The 21,796-nt window shown below is 43.2% G+C and overlaps 2 protein-coding genes across 2 annotated transcripts in view; both read left to right on the plus strand.

Moving 5' to 3' along the window:
- C4H4orf50 (chromosome 4 C4orf50 homolog) overlaps window positions 1-15,728 on the plus strand; it is an 83,931-nt gene extending 68,203 nt beyond the window's left edge. The window contains exon 14 of the mRNA XM_077782756.2: window positions 11,395-15,728. The gene's annotated coding sequence lies outside the window, so the exon portion shown is untranslated. The remainder of the gene's footprint in view (window positions 1-11,394) is intronic.
- A 3,213-nt stretch (window positions 15,729-18,941) lies between these two features.
- CRMP1 (collapsin response mediator protein 1) overlaps window positions 18,942-21,796 on the plus strand; it is a 49,578-nt gene continuing 46,723 nt past the window's right edge. Inside the window, exon 1 of the mRNA XM_021550765.4 lies at window positions 18,942-20,021. Coding sequence (XP_021406440.1) covers window positions 19,650-20,021 — 372 coding nt within the window. The 5' untranslated portion in view covers window positions 18,942-19,649. The remainder of the gene's footprint in view (window positions 20,022-21,796) is intronic.

The following is a 21,796-nucleotide window of genomic DNA, read 5'->3' on the forward strand; positions in this document are numbered from 1 at the left end:
TCTGATTGCTCAGTGGATGAGCCTGCTCTGTGCATGATCTAAACAGGCCGTGCTCTGGATTATTACTGCAGATGTGGATTTAGGGAGTTTTGGTGTTACACTTCTGCAGAGAATACCATCGTTTTTGGTATTGAATTATTGTCCTGGCCTAGTGTCAATATTTTATTTGTAAAAATGGTATTAGACACCAAAACAAGTGTAAAGTTGTATCTGCAGAATAGACCATTTATTCTGAAAAGTCTCAGATTTGGGAGTAATGGGAGAGAAGTCCTCCTTCACAAATGCTCCTCAGCATCAGTACCCCTGAGAGGTGTCAAAGGCTTGTCTGGCAGTCAGCCTGCTAGTTTACGTGCCAATCCCTGTTTGGACTTTCTGGTTTGTGCTTGTTAGATGTGCTGATTTGTCTTGTTAGAACAGCCTCTGATCTTTCTTTAAGGCCATTCTGGACACATCCACCATTCTGCAGGCATGGGCTGCACTCCTTGCTCCTGGTAGATCACCTTGTATTGTACCTATATTTTCATCTTTATAGAAAGCCAGTGGTTTGATTTCCCCACTAGCTGGAGGGTAGAGGTACAAGTTAGAGTTATGTGCTTGATCTAGATCTGGGATATGCATAGATGTCTACATGTATTTGATAGCTGAATAAAGCACATTACTGTGCCTGCTGCAGTAGGCCAAATTTGCTGTTCTCAAGTATGTATGAGTGTGTCACGGGTCTGTGCGTGCTTCCTCTCAGTGCCCAAAGAGCTGGGCACTTGCTGTTGACTTGTGTTCAGTTCCCTGCAAGATAGCTTGCCCTGGTTTAAATGGAGAGAAGATTTTTACAACATCTGAGACTGGATAGACTATTCCATGCTGTGCCTTGTGGGTATGAATCCCTGACCACTTCCATGAGCATTTCACTGGGGTGACTGGTGGCTGTGTGACAAAATGGAAAAGGTCAAAGGAAAATGCAGAACAAGCAGCTGCAAGAATATATGCTGGAGTGACCTCACAAGATAGCAACTAAGTTTAGAAGATTATATTAAAATACAACTAATATGAATTAAATCAAAATACCTTCTTTCCAGAAACAAAACTAACTTGAATGGATGAGCACTAATGAATTAAAAAAAAAATTTAAAAAGCCTCATGAAAATGATCCAGTGTATCTGTTTGGAAGCACCCTGTGGGGAACATGTAATGTTTACAGGTCTTTGGAAAAGTTGGTCTTTGGAAGACTGTGGTTTCCATGGGTCTTCCTTAACAGGGAAAAAAAAAAAAGATGGATATGAGCCTTTGATGAGCAGTGCACAAGGTTAGGTAGCAGTCACAGCATATTCTGCCTTACTTATGTGGGACAGAGAGCCAGATGCATCACTGTTACATAAGCCTGCTGACCTGCATATAGAGCTTTGTGTAATAGGAGTTTCAGAAAAAGAAATCCTATTCAATTTAGCTTACACGAAGATAGAAAATCCAGGTATGTTTGCAATGGGAAACTCCACAAAACATGTTATTCCCTAAGGGGCTTGGTTTTTAAATTTAAATTGGGAGGGCTCACCTACTTGGGACAAAAAGGATGGGAGAGGAGGCAATTAATATGATGCAAGGTCAGTCTGCTGACTAATGCTACAGCCTGTATATTTGGGGAATAGGACCACAAGATGTGTTGTACACCAGCCATTACAGCCTATTATTCAAATGGTGCAGCGTGAAAGAAGTTCATGCCAATTTGCAGAGGATTTTGATGGATTTATTTAATTTTATTGTATTCTGATTTGAAATGAATTTTTTTTTCCATTGTTAGTGAATAAAATAGAATATTTTCTGTTGGAAGTGACCTACGACAATCATCCAGTCTGAAGGTAATGATATCTAGAACTAGAGACATAAAGGCTCTGGGGTCCCCAGCTTGAGGAATTCTGTCTGGATCCTCTGGCTGCCTAGGGTGCCAAGGAGTTACACATTTCCAGGGCTTCCAAGCTCTTGCTTCTTTTCTTTCTGCCTTGTGAGCTAACAGAGAGCTGGCAGCCTTGGAGTTGATGGGCAGAGATACTCTGCTCTGAGTTTCTTGGCATCCTGCCTAATGAGATCTGTAGAGGAGCCAGCAGCTTAGGAGCTCTGCAATCTCTGAGATAATCCTAAAGCAATAACTTCTAACTCCCACTCTCTGTCAACTTGTCAGGAATACACTTGAAGAACAGGGAAGAGGACCTGGCAGGAAATTGGGTGTGATTTCTGCAGTGTCATCAAAGTCAAATGTGCTATTAAAATTTTTTCTGACCACTTTTAATAACCCCACGCAGTAATCCTAACATGTCAACACCTGATCCTGGAGGTCCTGCACCCCTTTGCTGCTGATATTGTGGGTACAAAGCTCAGTGAGGCAGAAGAGAGGACAAAGAAATATTTACACTATTCCAGTATCTTTGAAGTTGGGATGTGGGTCACCTGCAGCTCTTCACACAGCTCTAGCCTGCCTGTAGTCAGATGGCCTACAAACCCCAGCTGTCCTGAAGGTATTGGAAGACGTGATTATTCCAGGAAGGCTCTTGACTGACGTATTGGCTAGAATGAAATACATGTTGGTATCCTGTGTTTTTTCCCTTCTTTCCATGCTTGCTTTAGTATTGACCCTGAGATCTGTGTCTGAGTAGAGGTACTAGTCCAAACAGTGTGCACAGGAGAATTTTCTGGGCACACGTGGGCCCCAAGCATGTACTCAAAATTCAGTAGATATTGCCATGTGAGTTATAGGATCCTAAAGGTTGCTGTAATTTATATTTATAATCTACATCTACAGAGTGATGTTTTAGCAGCTGGGGAGCCCTGGAAGGTGAGCATCCTCTTACTTTTCCTATACATAGAGCTGGAGGATGATGGGCCCTGTGGCTCACTGTCATGACTGTGGCCACTGCAGGGTGAATTAGGATTAATGATGCAATGTAAAATTGCCCAAATGACAGAGAGAATCTGGGCCACTGTGTTCATCTTGTCTGATTTCCAAATTTTTCAGTGCTCAGGGGGACAGCATTATAACAAAGTTTGAATTCCTGCTATGTAGGTCATATGCTGCATGCTGAATCCTCCATCACAGGGATAAAGCTGGACCAGGGAAACTTGATTTGCATCTGTAAATATCAATGGGAGTAGCAGATGTTTTACTGAATAATTTCCAAGGAGTTTAATTTGTGATAAAACTATCTAGGCTTTTACTGTTGATGATGCATTAAAATAAGTTGCAGTAACTGCAACTTAACTGCAATGTGTCACAGTTATTAAACTCTGCAGTGTTTAGATTTCTGTGGCTGGGCAAGATTCACTGTTGGTCTGGAGGCTTTGGAAGTGACAAGTGGTGTGTCTGGCTCTACCACGAGGTGTTCAAAAGTACCATCACCCTCCTGATCCTGGGACCATGGCTGTGCACCCTCTGTGTCTGTCTGACAGGGCTGTGCAGGCTGACACACAGTGGGTCCTCTGGGAACAGAAAGTCTATGACTTGCTCACAGACTTGTAATGATACTGCTTTGATTACTATTTTAAAAAAATTAATCTGACCTACCCTAGCAGTTATTCTGGCATTTGTCAGGACTTTATAAAGATCAGGCAAGGAAAACAAAGCAAAGCAGTAATGCTAAAATATTTGTGTCTTCCTAAGGTTTTGCTATGGGGTGCAGAGCATCTAGAATTCCTCTTCTTCAGATGCTGCTTAATCTGCTCTGGATGCATATACATCATTATTCCCTGCATGGTTGGAGAGGCTGTGAGATAAAAATTGCTTTGCTAAAATGTGAATTCACTTGCCTGTTTTTCTTAGGCTGGTAGCAGCAAGGCAAACCTGCTGATCAGTTACTCCTATGACTGTGCATTTTAAGGGAAGATATTTCTTTGTTACTGCTGCAGCTCTGTTGTAACAATTAAAAAAATGTGTCTAAGGAGGAGGCAATAACTTTGATAGTGTCTTTGATGACTAAACATTATACTTTAAATATGCAGTGTTGCTGCTGATTTTTCCAGTCTCCTGTGAGTCATAAAATCTTGTCTCAGATTGAGTGAGCTATTCTTAATGACCTCGACTTAAAAAAAAAAAAAAAAAAAAAAAAGCCTGTGACTTCCCCTAAATCAAATAATTTAAATTAATGGTTTTCTGTAGGATATTTGCAGTGCTTTTCAGATCATTAAAATTCCTGAAGGACAATGGGCAGGTCTGCATTTGCAGGCATCACTGGTGTCCCCAGGACAAAGCCCCTCTGGCCCAAAGGGTGCTGTTCCTGAGATGAAGACAGCCCTTGCTCTTGAGTGCAGCTGTTACCATGCAGATGTGAATAGAACTGCCTGGGAGGGTCGCCTAGGAAGGAGGCAGCATGTTCCAGAGGCTGAAGGGCTCAAACAGCCTCCACTTCCAAGGGCCTCATTTTGTCCTGCTCGTACTTTGTGCTCTTCAATCCCAGCAGGTCTTTCATATTATCATGGCTGTACTTGCAAGGTTCATGGCTGCTACCTATTGCAAATATTTCTGTTCCAGTGGTGTTCTACAGCTGCTCTGTGAGCATGATATTGCACATTGCCAGCGACAGGAGAGGAGGCAGTTAATATGATGCAAGATCAGTCTGCTGACTAATGCTAGTCTGTATATTTGGGGAATGGGACCACAAGATCTGTTGTACACATCTTACCATGATGATTTCTATATTAAGGGTGCCTCCCTGAGAAACTGAAAGGGGAAGGATGTGAAATTAACCAAGTTGAACACACTTTTATTGGATTTTTTTCAGGGGAGGAAGGCTGTGGGACTCTTGTGGGTCAATCTGTGTGTTACATTTTCAGAACTGGAAGGAGCACCGTGTTGTAACTGGATGTGTTACAGCACTAAAACACACAGTGAATTATATTAATGTGAAGTATTTGTTGTGGGTTGTTCCTACTGTCTGTTACTGTAGGTAATTTCTTGACAATGCTCACTTCTTTAACCTCAGCAAAACATGTACACGATGGAGGTTTTCTTCATTTTTGTCTTGACAAGATAATCCTTCTGGAATTTGCTTTTTCATTGTACTTCTCAAAAGCAATGTGCCTGATACACAGAAGGTACCATTCTGCCATCGTATTTGGACATGTCATGCTGTTACTGTCTCTGTAGTATGATGTTAACTCATTTACATTAGCCTTTACATTTACGATTGTCTTAATGGGATAAATGTAAATAACATTAAATTCATCTGCATAATTTACCACAAAAAAAGCGCCTGTGTTTAATAAATGCTGTTAGGTTTTCAAGGCTAATAAAGGCTTGGAGCTGTCTAAATGAGGCAGTGCCATTACAGGAAAACCAAATCAGCAAAGTAAATGGAGTCCTGTGGAAGTTCCTCTGAATATAAAGGTATTTTAATTGTTTTTTATTTTAAATTGGAATAAGGCCACTCTTTGATAAGGACTAGCACTGGGTGAAGACTATCTTAAAAAAAAATCCAGCTGGTTTTTCCTTTTTTATGTGTGTGTTCCAACAATCTGTGACCAGTCTTCAAGGTTTCCTAGTTTGTCATTTCAAATTGCCTCATATCAGCACGTTTCACCCTAAGCCTCTTGGCAAGCTAGTTATCCTTGGCTGCATGTTGGGGATTTTGGGTTAGAAATTGATCTCAGAAGTGTGTATGTATGTTACTGCTGCCTGCCTGCAAAGTTGTAGAATATTTGATGAGCTGGAGGTTAGACATCAGGGATCTTCTGTAAGCATTTGCATCTCAGAGCTGCAAAGGATTGCAGGAATATTGTTCTAGAAGACATTTTTTGAAAGCAAATATATTATATATATATTTATAGGCCATTAACAGAATAAATAAACTCCTGGAATGTCCAGCACAATAGTGAGTTCAACTGTCCATGCACATTTCTAAGATTCACATTTGCAAGTCCTCTTCACTGTAGTTACCCAACCTTAATTAAGACTTCTAAGTTGTTCTTCTCCAAGCAGTGTGAAAATGAGTCTGTGTGTGTGTGTGACATTTTTATGAAGAGCTCTGTAGTATTAAATAGCAGCTTGTACTGTTGTATATTGTCCATATTCTACTGTTAATGAAAATAATGTATTTTCCATAGAGTTGAGTAAGACAAGGCTCATTTATCATTCATGAATTCATTTTTCCAGGATTGCACCATTAGTTTTATAAGAAAGAAACTGACATAAAGCCAGAGAAATTGTGTTGAATGAGATCTATATATGTAACCTTTTCTAGTATTTAATACCTTTATTAAGCACGAGAATGTAGAAATACATAATATCATTTTCAAACAGAAGAGAATATAATTTATTTGTGGTGTTCAGTATTCATGGTTGGTTAGTTGGTTGCTGGGTTTTTTTCCCTTGGATGCAATTCATTTCCTCTGAGATATAGGCAAGCTCTGTTGGTCATTGGTTATTATTGGGATCGATATGTCTTCATTGAGAGTTAATGAGATTCACACCTCTTGAGCTGCAAAGTGAATCCATCAAGAAGAAATGCATTTTAGAGGCAGCAATTTGTGAATGAGAAGACTACACTGAATGCTATTTGATTTTTTTTTTAACCAAGCACAGAAATCAAATCTTTTTGCAAAGACCATGCTCTTAGTTATGTAGCATTTCTTTACCAATCAGCTGAGGGATCCCATGTGCATTATTGCAAAATGCAGCTTTGCAACCTTTCCTTTCTTGTAATCACTTTCTTTTTTTTCCAGTTTTCCTATTTGCAAGTAATCAATTTTTTTTCTAAATGAAGATGTTTATATTTTAAAGCAAAGTACTATAAAACACATATTAAACAATTTATGGTAGATAATTTTCTATTAAAGTGTATGCTCGCCACAGACACGTTGATTTTCTATAGTTAATAGAAATTATAAAACTACTGGATGGTAATGATGTTATAAGTTAGACCAAGTAAAATATCAGTAATTAAATTATAATATATTAAAAAATACCATAAGCCCTCTTGCCTGGCATTTTCTCTCATTTGTGCTATTGTAGCTCCTGCATAGTGATAGAAACCAGTGGTGCTTCAGTGGTTCTAAAGAAAGGATAATTTGTGATCCTTGATAAGGGCAGAGGCACAGCAAAGTACTTCTTTTATATTTACAGCAGAAACGATTTTAAGGTGTTGCTTAGGATCTTCTTCAAATATTTTTTCTCAAATGGCAAAAATATGCAATTTTTTGCTAGGTATAAAGAAATTTTATTAATTCCTTGAATTTTGCATTTCTTCGCTTTAAATACCTCTAGTGCTACAAACCAATGGAAATATGGTGTTTCTGGCTCTGCACATCAGGGCTGAGGTACTTAGCAGCTACTGCTGACTTGAGATCTTTAATGCTGGGAAAATGTCCCCAGAATGCATTGACTGATCTTCTGAGGTCACACTTGAGCATGCATGATGGTCCACCACCCAAACTCACTTCAGATATCAGGCATCATTTAAACATGTTTTTACAGTGGTATCACCATGTTTCATGTCTTCTTTCAGATAACCAAAATAAAATAACAACCTCCTTTTACTGTCTGTCTTCTAAATGGAAGGAACTATTTAATGTCAAATCTTTGTGTGCATTCATTACAGGTGGGCTCAATGATCTGAAAAATATTTTTTAATTTAAATGAGCACAGGTATTCTCTGAGATTTTAGGATTGTGTGTACAGTCCTAATGCTCTTAGTTTTCTTCCTTCCAGATGTTGTTTATCTTTAAAGTCACTATATTGGCTCGTTCCTTTCCAATTTGGTGCACACTCTCAAAATTTTAGCAAAGCTTTTACTTCTGTACCTCCTTAATGGGAGGAAGATTATTTCCATCCACCTTGTGCTGTGCAGGGGATGGAGACCATGGATCCTGCCAGTGGGAACAGAGCTCTGCTCTCCAGGGAGCTGACTGGAGTGGAGGAGTCCAGGAGGACAGCTGTCTTTAGGAAGTGGTCAGCACTAGTTTTTTTCCACTACTATGAACTCTCTGAGCTTCCTTAAAAATGGTAGTTTAGATACTTGAGGGAGCAGACCGCTTGTCCTGTGAGAAGAGGCCAAGAGGTCTAGGCTGGTTCACCCAGGGGAAGAGCTGGCTTTGGGGGCACCTCATAACAGCCTTCCTGAAAATATGAGGAAGCAACTGAGAAACACAGAACCACGGAGCAGAGAGAGCCAGACTCTTCACAGTGATGCGTGGTGAGAAGGTGAGACACAGTGGGTGTAAGATGAAGCAAAAGAAGTGCAGACTTGATATAGGAAAAGCATTTCCCTCAGGAGGACATCCCAGCAGTGGGACAGGCTGCCCAGGAAGGCTGTGTATTCTCCAACCCAGGAGTTTTTCAAGCTTTGATTAGGTAAACCCTGAGCAAACTGCTCTGACTTTGGAACTGACTCAGCTCTGAGTAGGCTGATCTAAATCACCTTCTGAGGTTCTCTCCTGTGGTCTTACAATTTCCTGATACTGAGCACAGGACGAACAAGTACAGATGTGATGGACTGGGAGCAGCTAGAACAAAGAAATGCTGGTGCCTCACAGAGGTGGTAAAAGATTGGGGAACATTGAGCGAGTGCATGAATATGGATCACTGATCTTTGTTATGCTGGAAATTATTTGGTCCTGGCTTAGAGAGCAGTGCACAGTCATCACTTTCATTTTCAAGGTTTCCTTTGAGGTTCCAATGTCACAAAGAAATCAGTTTTGTTTAATGACCTCTGCATTAGCAGTTTTTTGTGTTGGTGACTAAAATTGATTTTGCTTGTGATGTGAAGGAGGACAAGCCCAGCATCTGCATTGTTGCTCAGCCATGTACTTTAGTCCTACCAAAGGGTGGGAGGCCAACAAATTTCTGAGCATCAGAAATACCCATGCTGAAATTCTAAGGTACAGTATTGATAAAGGCTCAGCTGCTTTTTAATCTCTGTGATGTGTGGTTGGAAACTGCACCTTTGTGCTTAAGCCCTGGAAATGCTTGGTTGATACTTTTCTTTGGTAAAATAACATCATGAAGACCTTTCTTATTTTCCTCAAACATTTCACAAGAGAGAATTCCTCCCTGACCAGAGTAATTAAAAAACAATTCATTAGTGATTTATGTTCCACACTTCTTAGTTAAATAAGTGGTATGAAAAAAAAGAATAAGAGAAGGGTGGAGGATAAATTTGTCAGGGAAATAAAACTGCAAGGAGCACAAGCTTTCATAAAGACTTCAGGTGGACAATGAAAGAACGGGGTGAATAATTCACATAAGAAGGAGCAAGAATAGACAAAGACGATGAAAAGATTGTGAAAGAGAAAGTGAAGAGTCTGACAAAATGAGACAGAATAATTGGCAGCTAATGTTTCAAGAAAAATATAATAAAATTGAAAGAAATATTATGTAAATAATGATTTTACATTTGTAAATTTTCCTAGTCTAGCAGTGCTTGTTTGACAAATATTCTTTAACCCCAATTTTGGAAAATTAGAGAACTTAGTTTAAATTTGAATTGATGGATAACAAAAGTTATGATCACTAAAGTGCAAAAAAATTTAAGTTCATTGAATTAATGAAGTTTGAATCAGTTTTCCATAATTCTGGCCACACCAGTTTTCAGTGATAGTTTTTTCAAGCACAGTTTTCTGTGACAACTATCCCTGATGCTTTAGGGACATTCTTCCTTTTGAACAAGTCAATAAACTGACACCTGGTAACAGTGGGTAGCTCCTCTGCAACCAGTTGAGGAACTAAAATTGAAACCTCTCCGTATTCTAAAATAAAGGTAAATTTTAGGAGAACCTAAAGACTCACCCTCCTGATCTTCCCCCAAGCCTATGCACAGTGACAGGATCACAGAAAAGAGACTTCATGTATGACTGGAAGAGACAGGGATGTATTTCAGACTATCCCAAAATACAAGGCCAGCTCTGTTGGTACTAAGTCATACTTCTCTTTGTAATGTTAATTAGAAATGAAGAAGTACCTGATGTCCTGAAAAATCCATGGAAGTTGTGGATAGCAAAGGCTGAAAGTGTGTTCTGTTGAGCGTTGTTTTGATTGCACTTAGGCTACAAAGACATTAATCAAAAAGAAGGTGATCTATGGAGACTCAAGTAATGTTCCCTTTCTTTGCCTGGAGATAAGACTGAACTGCAATGGATTTTCTTTGTCTGCAGTACAGCCTGGACTTTCCTAAATGATGCAGAGAAAGATTCCAAAACCAATTTTGTTTGGATGCACCTATGGCAGAAGCGGAATTAATGTATAATGTCTTATGAAGGCTGCAGAAAGCTTCTGGTGTTGTTTTGGCTGAAAAGCAAGTCTGACCATTAACTAGTTTCTGATCCAAGATGGAGAGCTGAACTAGGGAGTATGCAAGGGCTCTAAATGCCTCTCATCACCAGGAATCCTTGATGTCCTCCGGCCCAGCTGATGCTCTCCTGGATCAGTGACTACCTCTTGCATATCTCACTGGTTTTATGTCCTACAATAATCCATCTAGCTGCTTCTCCAAAAATAATGACCTCCCTTTATAACTTTGCCTTGCTCTGCAAGTTTTTTTTTCATTTCTGTTCTCCATGCTTGAAAAATCTTTCCATCCTGAAGTATAAGCCATAAAGGCTCTCTTCTTTCCCAATTTTTCATTTTTCTCTTTTGAGGGGCATGTTGGTGACTGGAATGCATTTTAGTAATGACAGATAATTACTGTCACCAGCCATTTATTATAATAATAATTGCAATATTATCTTTTTAACAAAATTCTCTATGCTATTATCATTTCCTGTACTCCTGATGTACTAAGATAAGTGTTTTTCCAGTAGATACCAAGTTTCAGCCAGAATTAAGTATGCAGGCAGTGCATCACTGATGAAGTTTAACAGTAACAATGACAGCCTCACTGGAAATTATAAAGCCTGATAAAATGTTTTGCAGGCTTTGAAATATAATATCTGAGAAAGGATGCAAATAAAAACTCTGAGAAGAGTCACAGAAATAGGACTTACTTGGAAAGTTGGATTTGTGATGGCTGTCATCACTTGGGTTGAACTTTATGCATGGGCTTCTGAAGATCCCTGCCAAGTGGCTTATGGAATGGTGTTGAGAAGATGGCAGGGAATGTTTATTTCCATACTGATGAATGGAAGTTTGTCTTATGTACAAGAATGACTAGCAAAAGAGAAAAGCATGGAATATGCTTTCCACCTAAATCAGTAAATAATGGGAGAGTGTCTCAACATGTTCTGGGCAGTTCAGTTTCTACAGTGTGCTGCCATTATGCTGTGTTTGTATGGAAGCACCTGGGCACACTGCTTCCCAACTGCTTTATTTTGACCTTGGATGAATAACACACAATTCCTTAAATTGTGAAAATACAGATACTTACCTTATGCTTTTGCCTTTTTTTCCCTGCCTTTTCTTTTTTTCTCCTCCTTCCCCTTGTCTAGGGAAGAATGTATCAGTCACACAGAAGAAGCAGGAGAGCTCTGAAGGACGGATGAAATGTGGTTTGACCTGAAGGTGACTGCAGCTGCTCTGTTATGGATAAAAAGTGAGAAGTTGTCCAAAGTTACCATCTGTGCCATTTTAGCCATTGCTGTAGTGAAAGCTCTCCATGCACACCAATCCAATGTGTGGTTTGAGTCTGAGTTTTGTTTTGTTTCCTTGGGATCTCAGTATTTTTATTTTCAAGCAATTACCAAGTTAAGCACAATCTCCATTTTCATGGGTCTGCCTATGTGGATATGCGGTATCTTCAGCCTTGTGTGGCTTTGAGCATTCCTGAAAGAGCCTTTGATCTGAGTTGGGATGTTTAGTATATCTGAGGATGTGATACTTGAGGGTACAAACTGTTTAGCAAATGAGACAGAATGGCATTTTTACAAGGGTAAGTTGGAATTGGGAATGATCTTTGTGTGTGCTGAGAGGCACTTGGAACATCAAAGTGCTCTGTCCTAATACTCCAAGTATTTCAACCACATGAATAGGCCACACTGAATTTAACTTTCAGATAAAGCACTTGCAGGCACACATACTTCTCCTGAAACAGGCACGTTTGTGCACTCTGGTTTGTGCACTCTGGTTGGCAGCAGCACGTAGGACACAAAGGCATTTTGCAGCTGTGCTGCACAATACAGATTACACACCACAAACGCTACAGGTCACCTCTGAGAACCCTTTGGGAAGGCAGGGAGGTGTGAGTGCAGGCACCAGACCTGTACCTAAGGAGTCCTGTGGGTGCCTCCACCCGTTCTGTAACTGGAGGCACAGAGCACTATTGAGGCAGTGGCAATACTCGTGCTGACCTGATTGGCACCAGCTGCTTTCAGACTCTTACTTTGTGACGCACTTTCGGTTTTGATAACTGTTTTATGACTTGTATTTCCCTTTTTCTTTTTTAACATTGAGCTAACTGCTAGATGTGCTGTCTTTACAATGCGTAGTTGCCCAGTAATTACTGATATCCTTTGAAAGGAAGCAGAGGAAGAATAAACCGTGGAATCCCAAATCAGATTAATGTAATGTGCATTTCTAGATTACAATTAGTAACAGTATGACATGTTGTCATGGTAACGTGAAGCTTAACTACAAGTTCCTAAAATAAAGCAATGACATATGTGTAGGTTTCTAACCATTTGCATACTATCTACATGAAAACATACATAATTTCTACAACACTCAGGCAATTAAACCCTACTTCTTTCTTCTGAATTAAGTGTTGAACTAAAATACCATGCCTCTTTCCTAGTATTTATGCAAAGCCTCCCACTATAAATTATAAATGTTGATAATGAAGCGATCCATTTTGTAACATCTTAGGCTTTCTGCCATTTGGTTTCATTTTAGAACAATTAGTGTAAGGAATGTAGAGCACTCTTCATTCATTGTGGTTTGTACCACATCAATCTCCTTGAAATTCTATCACTTCCTCATCCAAAAATTTTCCAACCAATTTTGGAAAAGTCTGCTTATTAATTGCATTGATAGACCAGTGGATGTGTTTCATGTCGCTGAGGATTGGGAAGTAAAACCCCAACTTTACCTCAAATCACTGGAAGAAAGAAGTTAACTTTTCATGTGAGATTGCTAAGACAGAGAGCCTAGTTGTTATTTTCTAGTTGCCTTACGGTGAAAAGTGTTGTCTACTTGTTAGAGAGTCTGAGTTTCTTTCACTAAGCAGAAGTTAAATTGTTTAATGTGCTATACATAGTAGAGTTGGCAGGACATGCTTTACGTGTATTGTCATTTCATGGTAAACCTTCAGAGAAGGAAAAATTGGGTGTTGTGTTCTGATTGCTGTATATGCACAACATTGTTTTGGCCAAATTCTTTAGTCAAAATTAAGATGCTGCTAAGTTCTGTGAGTGAATGCAATCTCCTTATGTCACCCTAATTAGACAAGATAGGCAATGTTACATGGAAAATATGGTTTCTTTGGCAATTCACTTATTTATGTATACCTTACTGCGTAGACCATTGGAGGATATTGAAAATACAGCTTACAGGTTGCTCCTTAAACGACCTTTAAATCCCAAATTCTGTTCTTCACACCACTATGGTTGGCAAATGCTGCAAGTACAATGATTGACTCTGGCGTGATAATCACGTTATATTCAGAATAATGCAGCTTCTGGGAAATGTGTCACATACACAGCAGAGCTCCCAGGATAAGCCGCCTGCTAAAGCATGGCTGATGGTTGTCCTTGTGGCCTTTTGAAAAGTGGGAACTCTGATTTTTGTGTTTCATAAATCTACCTGTATTTCTCACTTGCAGATGAAGGTTTTTAATATTTGAATTTACTGTGTTTATGGGGTGGAGGGAGGGACACATGCATGCTGGGTTTTGCCACTAATCCTTTGGAAATCCTTTAGTGCCTTAAGGAGGCAGAGGGGTAACAGGCCCTAGGATTACAGAAACTTGTTCAAACCTTTTCCTGCTTTATAAGAATTCCTTTAAAATATATTGTGCCTTTGGCTCTAAATATATTTGCATTAGAAATCAGTAGCCATGGGATTATGGACAGGAATTTTTGCCCCTGTAGAAATATTAGGAAAGAGAGTATACTATTTTTTGTATAGGATATCATCTAAAAATATAGCTAACTTAAATTCTACCATAGGTATCCATACTAAGAAAGTTGCAAGTTGCAGTTAAAAGCAGGAAAAAAAAAGCTGGAAAAAAAAAAGGGAGAAAGTTTAAATATACTGGATTAAATGCTTGTAACATTGAAGTGACTGGCAAATTTCCACGGGCTTTCTTGGGACCAAGACTTCATGCTTGCTTCTGCTTGGCTTAAGAAATTCTCAGATGTGGTAGGTATGTGGGGTATCATGTTCTCTTTAATGCTGTAGGAGAGGAAAAGAGAGATTAGTAGTTTTGGACACCTGCCTTGATTTGGAGTTGCTGGGATCTGTGGTATAAATCTCTGTTCACTATTGTTTCTCTTTTATTCATTGCTTTGGGAATATGAATATGCAAATGTAAATTCCAATGTGAGAGGTTCCTGCGCAGTGTGCACTAACTGATGCCAAACAACCTCATTTCTCTACTCTCTGAACTGTGGTCTTTTTCAAAAATAGGGAAAATGTAACTAACAGATGAAAACCACTCCAGTGCCAAAAAAGACTGCATGAGGCAATTCATGTATCACTCATGGATGGTCCTAAGCAGCTCTTAGGAAAAGCTGAATAAGCTTTTAACTCATGAGTGAATTTTATCTTTTAGGAATTAAACAATTTGTTGGTACAGAGCTAAATTAAAAAGAAAAAATAAATTAAAAAAATGAAGGCCTGAAAATCAGACTGCTGATGGTCTTCTGTTTTGCTCCCTGTGATGACAAGCAAGTTTTAAATAATTTGTAAATAGTTGAAAGAAAATTATTACATGGCTCACAGTATGTAAGACAAGGCCCAGCATGAAGCAGATTTTTATAGCTTATTTATAACTTTACACTTCTGTCTTTTGTTTGGAACTTGGAAAAGGAAACCATGTAAATTAAATAAGGAGTGAAGACTTACTGCACATATTTCTTGACTGAAACAAAAATATTTCCCCACCTCCTGAGGTATTTATGACTAATCTGGGATGAATCTTGCCTTTTGAGCTCTACAAAACTGTACAACTGTTTAACACTTTTCCACAGCCAACAGAGGAGTGGTAGCCAAAAGTCATAAAAAGCAGTTGTGAGGGCCATAAATTTGGATCAATTTGAAGAAGTACCAAAGAATGCACAAAAACGTTGGGATTTATGGTGTGATGATACTTATTAAGCAGGTGTAGCAGTTAGACTGGGGAGGGAGGGGTGTTTGTAAATAAATGCAAAAAGTTTAAACTCTGACCCATGACCACCCTGTCACTGGGTGTCACATTAGTTCCAGCTATGTGAGAAGCTTCAATAGTATCAAAGAGGCCACTCATGTTTTAACTATTTCATTAAAACCTTCTGGATAACTCTTCAGCAAAGATTTCCACTCTAAGACATTTGCCATTGATATCAACTGTACATATGTATTAATATTCAGTGTAACTAGGAGGATACAGAATTGTAATGAAGTCACAAAGTCTACTTGATGATCACAGATTTGTAACTCTCACAAATTATGTAAGATATGTTGACATTTTATCTTGTTAACAAGATGTATTTTTCTATGTTAGCTAAATGTATAATTTGTATAATTTTGTATATTAAATGTATGCATATTTTAAATTAAAAACATTATAATTTTATTATTTTACCTTTAAAATGGTGACAGAGCTTCTGAAATACAGTTCTATGTACAACTGTGTCCATGGATAGCAACCCAGGAAGTCTCAGTTTTAGGAGGGGGCCACCTGTTCTTTTAACAGGGTGAGGAAATTGTTACACCCGAGCTCTTGCTCTTTTTGGTGGAGGAGCTGCCATTCAGTTTCTGCCGAGTTAGTGGAATTAATGTGAGTTGGCAGAATACTGTGGGCTGTATCACTGCTCATGAAGTGGGTAACCTGAGCTGTCCCCAGCTTGTAGCTGTGTTTTGGATTCACAGTTCCTGTATGTCAGGAGACAGTTCAAATCACCAATCCATGGGATGGGCTTTTGTGGGGGGAGATACAGCAGTCCCACAGAACAGACAGGGAGACTGACTCAGTGACTTGGCAACTCCAATCACTCCTCTGGAAGAATGAGAACTCGTGTCTCTCACATTCATTCCCTTTGGACCGTTCCTGCCTTTTTTGGTTCAATGATTCTGTTGTAAAATGCACAATAGCAAAAAATAGGTGCAAAATGCACATTGCACACTCTCTAAGGCCCTGCACCAGGGACGTTCTGTTCTAGCTCATGATGTTCATGCTGTTGAAAGAGCTCACCTACAAACAAAGCCAAGGTATGTGACACCCTTCTTGTTGGGCTTTTATCCAGCAAGATGTTGCAGGTTTTGTAGTGTGAAGCAAACGTGTCTCTAGGTTTGCTGCTATCACTCATCTAGTCTATTTGGAATAAAGGTCCTATAGGAAGACTGTGCATTTTCAATAAAGTTCAGTCCTCTTTTCATCAAGCAATGTCAAAACAGGATGAGATGCACTGTCTGGAAGAGAATATACCAAAGCAATATATTTCTCCAAAGCTGCATACTTGCTTTTAGGCAAACTCACAGGATGCCAGGGTATCAGGATGCACTTGAGTCTGCTTCCGTAGCACCTAAAATTACTCTTAATTAACAAAGGAACAGTCTGCATCTGGTGACTGAGAATAGTTTTTAGCAAACTAAGGCCTATGGTATGAAGAAAACCCAAAACATTTAAAAGCAAAGACAGACTCTGATATTCGTTTATGCTTGTTTCCAACTAGAAAGTTTAATGCTATTTTCTAAAGCACTGATCTGACATGTTCTCTGAGTCTTGTGATCTCCTTATGTATCAGAATTAATACGAATATCCTGACTTAATACTTAAAAATTAGCATTATTTTTTTTTTATTTAAAAAAACATGAGTGCTCTGGAAACCTGAACAGTGTTATCTAGCTAGATCCCAAGTGTAAACAGAGTCCATCTTTCTTAGCTTTATGGATGATAAATAAAAATGCTCTTCATTTAGCAGATGTATGCACTATGCAACATATCAGACCTACTATGGGACCTTCAGAAGTTTTTATTCTGGAATTAATCTCTTGATTGCAAAGAAGTAACTAATAAAATGAATATTTTTCCAGTACTTGCAAAGACAGTCGAGTTACACATCACAATCCATGTACCACCTATATATTTCACTAACTGACACTATTTGGTGTCCTGTGTAGAAAAAATTGACCTTTTTTTTTCCCCAACATGATCAATAAACCTCAATGTTACCATCAGGAAAAAAATCCCAGTATTTTCCCGTAGAAGAGAAGACTAAGGAAGCAATGAAGCAATATGAGCTATACTTCTTTTTTTTCCACATGCACCAGTGAAACCGCTCTATGATATTAATGTGTTAATGTGGAAATATGGTTTATTAAGTGAGCTGTAGAAACCTGGGCAATATATGCTCATAAATGGCAGTTGACTAAAATCAGTGTGCTGATAACCAATAATAAGTGAAATTTTGACTATCTTACTAACTCTGCTCATGTGAGCAGCACCTATAGTGTTGAATGCACACACAGCATTTAAGACAGCAGGTCCCACTGGATCATAAGTGCAGAAAAGAAAGATGTTTTCCTTTGATGTATTTTGGCATTACTCAGGTATGTCACATCACTGTTTTTTCACATGGTTTGGGTCCATGGGTAGTTGTTGATGAGAAAGATGGTTATCTAGACTAATTTCTGATGAAATCCCAGGGATCTCCCACTTTTCCTGCTTTGCAATTAGTAACTTGCAATTTTTCTCATGCTGGGACCATCAGGTACTCCTGTGGACCAAAGACAACAGTGCAGTGTGGTTTGGCTTGTATTCAAGCATCACTTTGTACATGAGCAATAAACAGGCCTTGTGATTGATCCACTGCTTCAAACTGCTTAGTCACATAATCAATCTCAGACCAGTTTGTTACAATATATTATTTCAGAGCAACAGAAAATGTCCCTTATGTAACTACTGGCACAGTCAAAGCCTGTGACAATTTCAGATTGTCTGCTGGTGCAGGAGAGGAGTGTCCAAGGACTTGTGAATTTGGTGGGTGATCTCAGGCACCAAATCTCAGGAGGATTGTAAGGCAGGGCTGTAAGGATGGACTTTCTGAAGCAGGCTGTGCAGAGAGCTGAGGGGAGCACACTCTCAGACTCTCCACTCCTCCTGCCCTTGCTTTTGGCAACTTTCCCCCACAGTGAAGCCAAGCCCTCCCTGGTTTGTCTCCTTCTGCCGAGGCCAAGTCAGACGAGCCCCGTGCGGGCCCGGGAGGCTCCCGGGGTGCTGAAGGGACAGCTCCGGGGGCGAGCCGCGCTCCGGCCGCGCCGGGGGGATCCGCGGGACACGCTCGGCTCCGCGCCCTCCTGGGGGCCCGGCGGACACTCGGGGCCGTGGGCAGCGCGCCCAGGCCCGCGGAGCCCGCGCCCCGTGCCGGCGGCGGGGCCGCGGCTCAGGCAGCGCTCGGCGCGATCACTTCCGTGTCAGGGCCGGCACTGCTGCCTGCAGCCCCCGCCTGCAGCCCCTCTCCCGCAGCCCTTCTCTTGCAGCCCCTCTCCCGCAGCCCCTCTCCCGCAGCCCCTGCCCCCGCGGCGTGCGAAGGGGTCGGGCGCCCGGTCCGCGCCGCCGCAGCGGGAGCGGCGGCCGGGGGCGGCGGGGCGGAGCAGAGCCGCCTCCACCCCCGCGGGCAGCGGCTGCTGCGGCAGGGGCAGCGCCGGCCCCCCTGCCCTGAGGCAGGGGCTGCTTCTGCTTCCTCCCACACTCCGGCCACCCCTCGCTCTTCTCCCCGCCGCTCCCCCTGCGGCCGCAGACCGACCCCGAGCGACGCTGGCCCATCCCCCGCCCGTACCGGGGGCTGCCGCGGCCGCGCCCCCCGCCCCGCCCGGGCAGCGCCGCAGCCTCTCCCGCGGAGGGGGGCGGGGGCAATGTGAGTGAGCAAAGTGGGAGAAACTCCCTCCGGCTCGTCCCGGGGGGGCTGGGGAGGTTCGGAGCTTTTCTCTTTTTTTTTTTTTTCTCTTTTTCTTTTCGCCTCCCTTTTATTCCAGCCCCGAAGCCACGCAGCAGCGGGTGACCGGCGCCCTCCCGCCCGCAGGGCAGGACCCCGTTGGCACCGGCCGTGTGTGCATGCGGCGGGCTCCCTCCCTGCCTCCTCCCCCTGCTTCCCGCCCCCCGGATCATTCTATACCGGGGGAGCAGTGCACTGCGGTCCCTGCTCGGGGAATCGCTGCTGCTCTTCCCATTCGTCAGGGGCTTTCCAATCACCTGCCTCTGCCACCCTCTCCGCTCCGCTCTTTGTACTTTATTTTCACGTGCTCTTTACTAACACGGCTATTTTTAAATCCCGCTCGGATTTATTTCTCTCTCTCTCTTTCTTTCCTTCTCCTTATTTTTCTTTTTTCTTTTTTTCTTTTTTTTTTTTTTTCCGGGGGGGTGGGTGGGGGAAGGAGGTTAACGTTTGCAGGTCCCTAACGGAAAGATCCCACCAGCCAACCCAGCTCCACCACTGCTGCATCCATCCATTCATTTTTATGTTCACCAACAGCCTATCCCGGTAGTGGAAGGTGCAGAGAAGTGGGAGGCAGGGAGAGAGATAGAGAGAGAGAGACACGGACAGCGAGAATGGCCGAGAGAAAGAGGAACTGGAATAAAGAAGATGACCTGCCTGTGTATCTAGCTAGGCCGGGCACGACAGCTCAGACACCGCGACAGAAATACGGGGGAATGTTCGCCTCCGTGGAGGGGGCCTATGAGAACAAAACCATCGACTTCGATGCCTACAGCGTGGGGAAGAAGGGGTCCCGGACCCCGCGGAGCGGCAGCCGGCACGACATGCTGGACGGAGGGGACAACTACAGCGAGACCGCCAGCGACATCAGCGAGATCTCCGGCTCCGTCATCAGCTCCCCGGGAGACCGGGAGGACAAGACCCCGGGCGTGGAGATCAAATACCCCATGGGGAAGGAGCTGCTGCAGGGCCAGGACAATGGACAGGTGAGCGGGGCCCGGGCTGGGGAGGTGGGAGCCGCCGCCCCCGCTCGCTGGGCGAGCGGAGCCGAGATTGCTGTACCGAGCGGAGCCGGGCCGAGCCGTGCCGCAGAGCCCCGCTCGCCGGTGCAGGGGCAGGGGGCCGCCTTCGCGGGGGAGTTTCGGCACGGCAGGTCGGGGAGGCGCGGCCCCCTCCTCCCAGGCACGCTGGTGCTCTGGGGAGAGCCCGGCTGGCCCCGAACTACCTCACTTGGCAGAGCTTAGCGGGGCCGGAGGGGGCGACCCCAGAAATCGTTTTCCTTTGTAAGTGATGGCGATGAGTTTTCTCGTTTCCTTTCCTGCCCGTGCCGGGGGGCTGGAGGGCAGCTCGGGTCCCTCAGCGCCTCCCGGCCGCCCCCCGGAACAAAGCCGGGTCCGCTGCACTCCCGAACTCGCCGGGGAAACTCCGCGGAGCCTGTCCCAGGCACAGCTCCAGGATCTGCCCCGACCCCCCGCCCTGTCTCTGGCCCTGCTCCCCCGGCTCCCTCTGCGCCTGCATTGTCTCCCCGGCAGGGAGCGCGGGAGGCGGGAGGATCGGCCGAGACCTCTGCCCTGGGCTCCCCTTTCTGCAGCCTGGACTCATTGTAGGCTCAAGGAGGAAGTGAGCCGGTGGGCTGGCCGGCCCCTGGCGGCTGTGCATCTCCATCTTAGCCCTGTCGGTGGCATGCAGGCTGGAGGCAGACCCGAGGGGATGGCTCTCATGGGATCCCGGGCTGTCATTGATTTCCCCTTAGAAAGAAATGCGGCCTTGCAGTGATGCTTCTGCATGGATACACCCTGTTCCTGAGTACACAGCCTGGAGCCTCTGTGGCTTGTCCACACTCTTTCCCCAGGCTGAACTGAGAGTTTCCACTCTTCTCACCCCTCTTCAATTTGGGCATGAATGGGGTGCTGGCTTGCTCTGGCCTGGGGATTGCATGCAGGTGCCATGGCCTCCTGTGCAGTCCAGTGGGTGTCTGCTGTGGTGGGACACTGCAGTGAGCAGGCAGGGCTTGGTGGGACACTGTGCCTGGGATGCTGCTGCTCTGCAACGACCCCAGGGTTGCCTTCAGAGGCTGCCAGCTGCAGTGCAGTCTTCTCTTTTCTAGCTCACCTGAACTCCTGAGTTTTTTTTGATCAGGACCCTGGGGCAGAGGGAGGGCACAGCACACACCATCTTCTAGCACATCCATGGTGCTGCATCCCCATTTTCCCTGCTTCCTAGTTCATCCTGGGACTCAGGGTAGTGAGCACACACCGCACACTGCTTCTCTGGATCCCACTGTGCTTGCAAAGTTGACCAAAGCGAGGTGAGGATGAGGTTAGAGGTAAAGCAGACAAAATTTGGCCAGTGGCTTAGGGAGATGCACTGTAAGCAGCAGATACAGGTGACCCCTGTGCAGTGACATCCAGAGTTTTTTACAAGTTTCAAACAATGATTTCTGGGAAGATGTGTCGGGGATGTGGCCTGGGTGCTCAATGGCTTTTATCTCTGTGTTTATCACAGGGGTGGGTGTGCAAAGAGCTCCAGAGTGCATGTCCTTGAGGGAATTAACTTGGGCACAGCTTTGCAGTGCCTTTTACCCTCAAGCACCATGGGTGGAGGGAGGCATTCTGTGGGACAGAGAAAAGACAGAAGGGTTTCAACTAGCCTTTGGACCTCTCCAGCAGCTGCTGATATAGCATCTTCCTGGCCTGGCCTGGTTGTGTTATCCTCCGTGAGCTCCATTGGCACAGGACAGAGCAGGTGTGTGACAATGGGG

The sequence above is a fragment of the Lonchura striata genome, chromosome 4 (genome assembly GCF_050655825.1).
Source record: "Lonchura striata isolate lonStrDom1 chromosome 4, ASM5065582v1, whole genome shotgun sequence".
Lineage (NCBI taxonomy): Eukaryota > Metazoa > Chordata > Aves > Passeriformes > Estrildidae > Lonchura > Lonchura striata.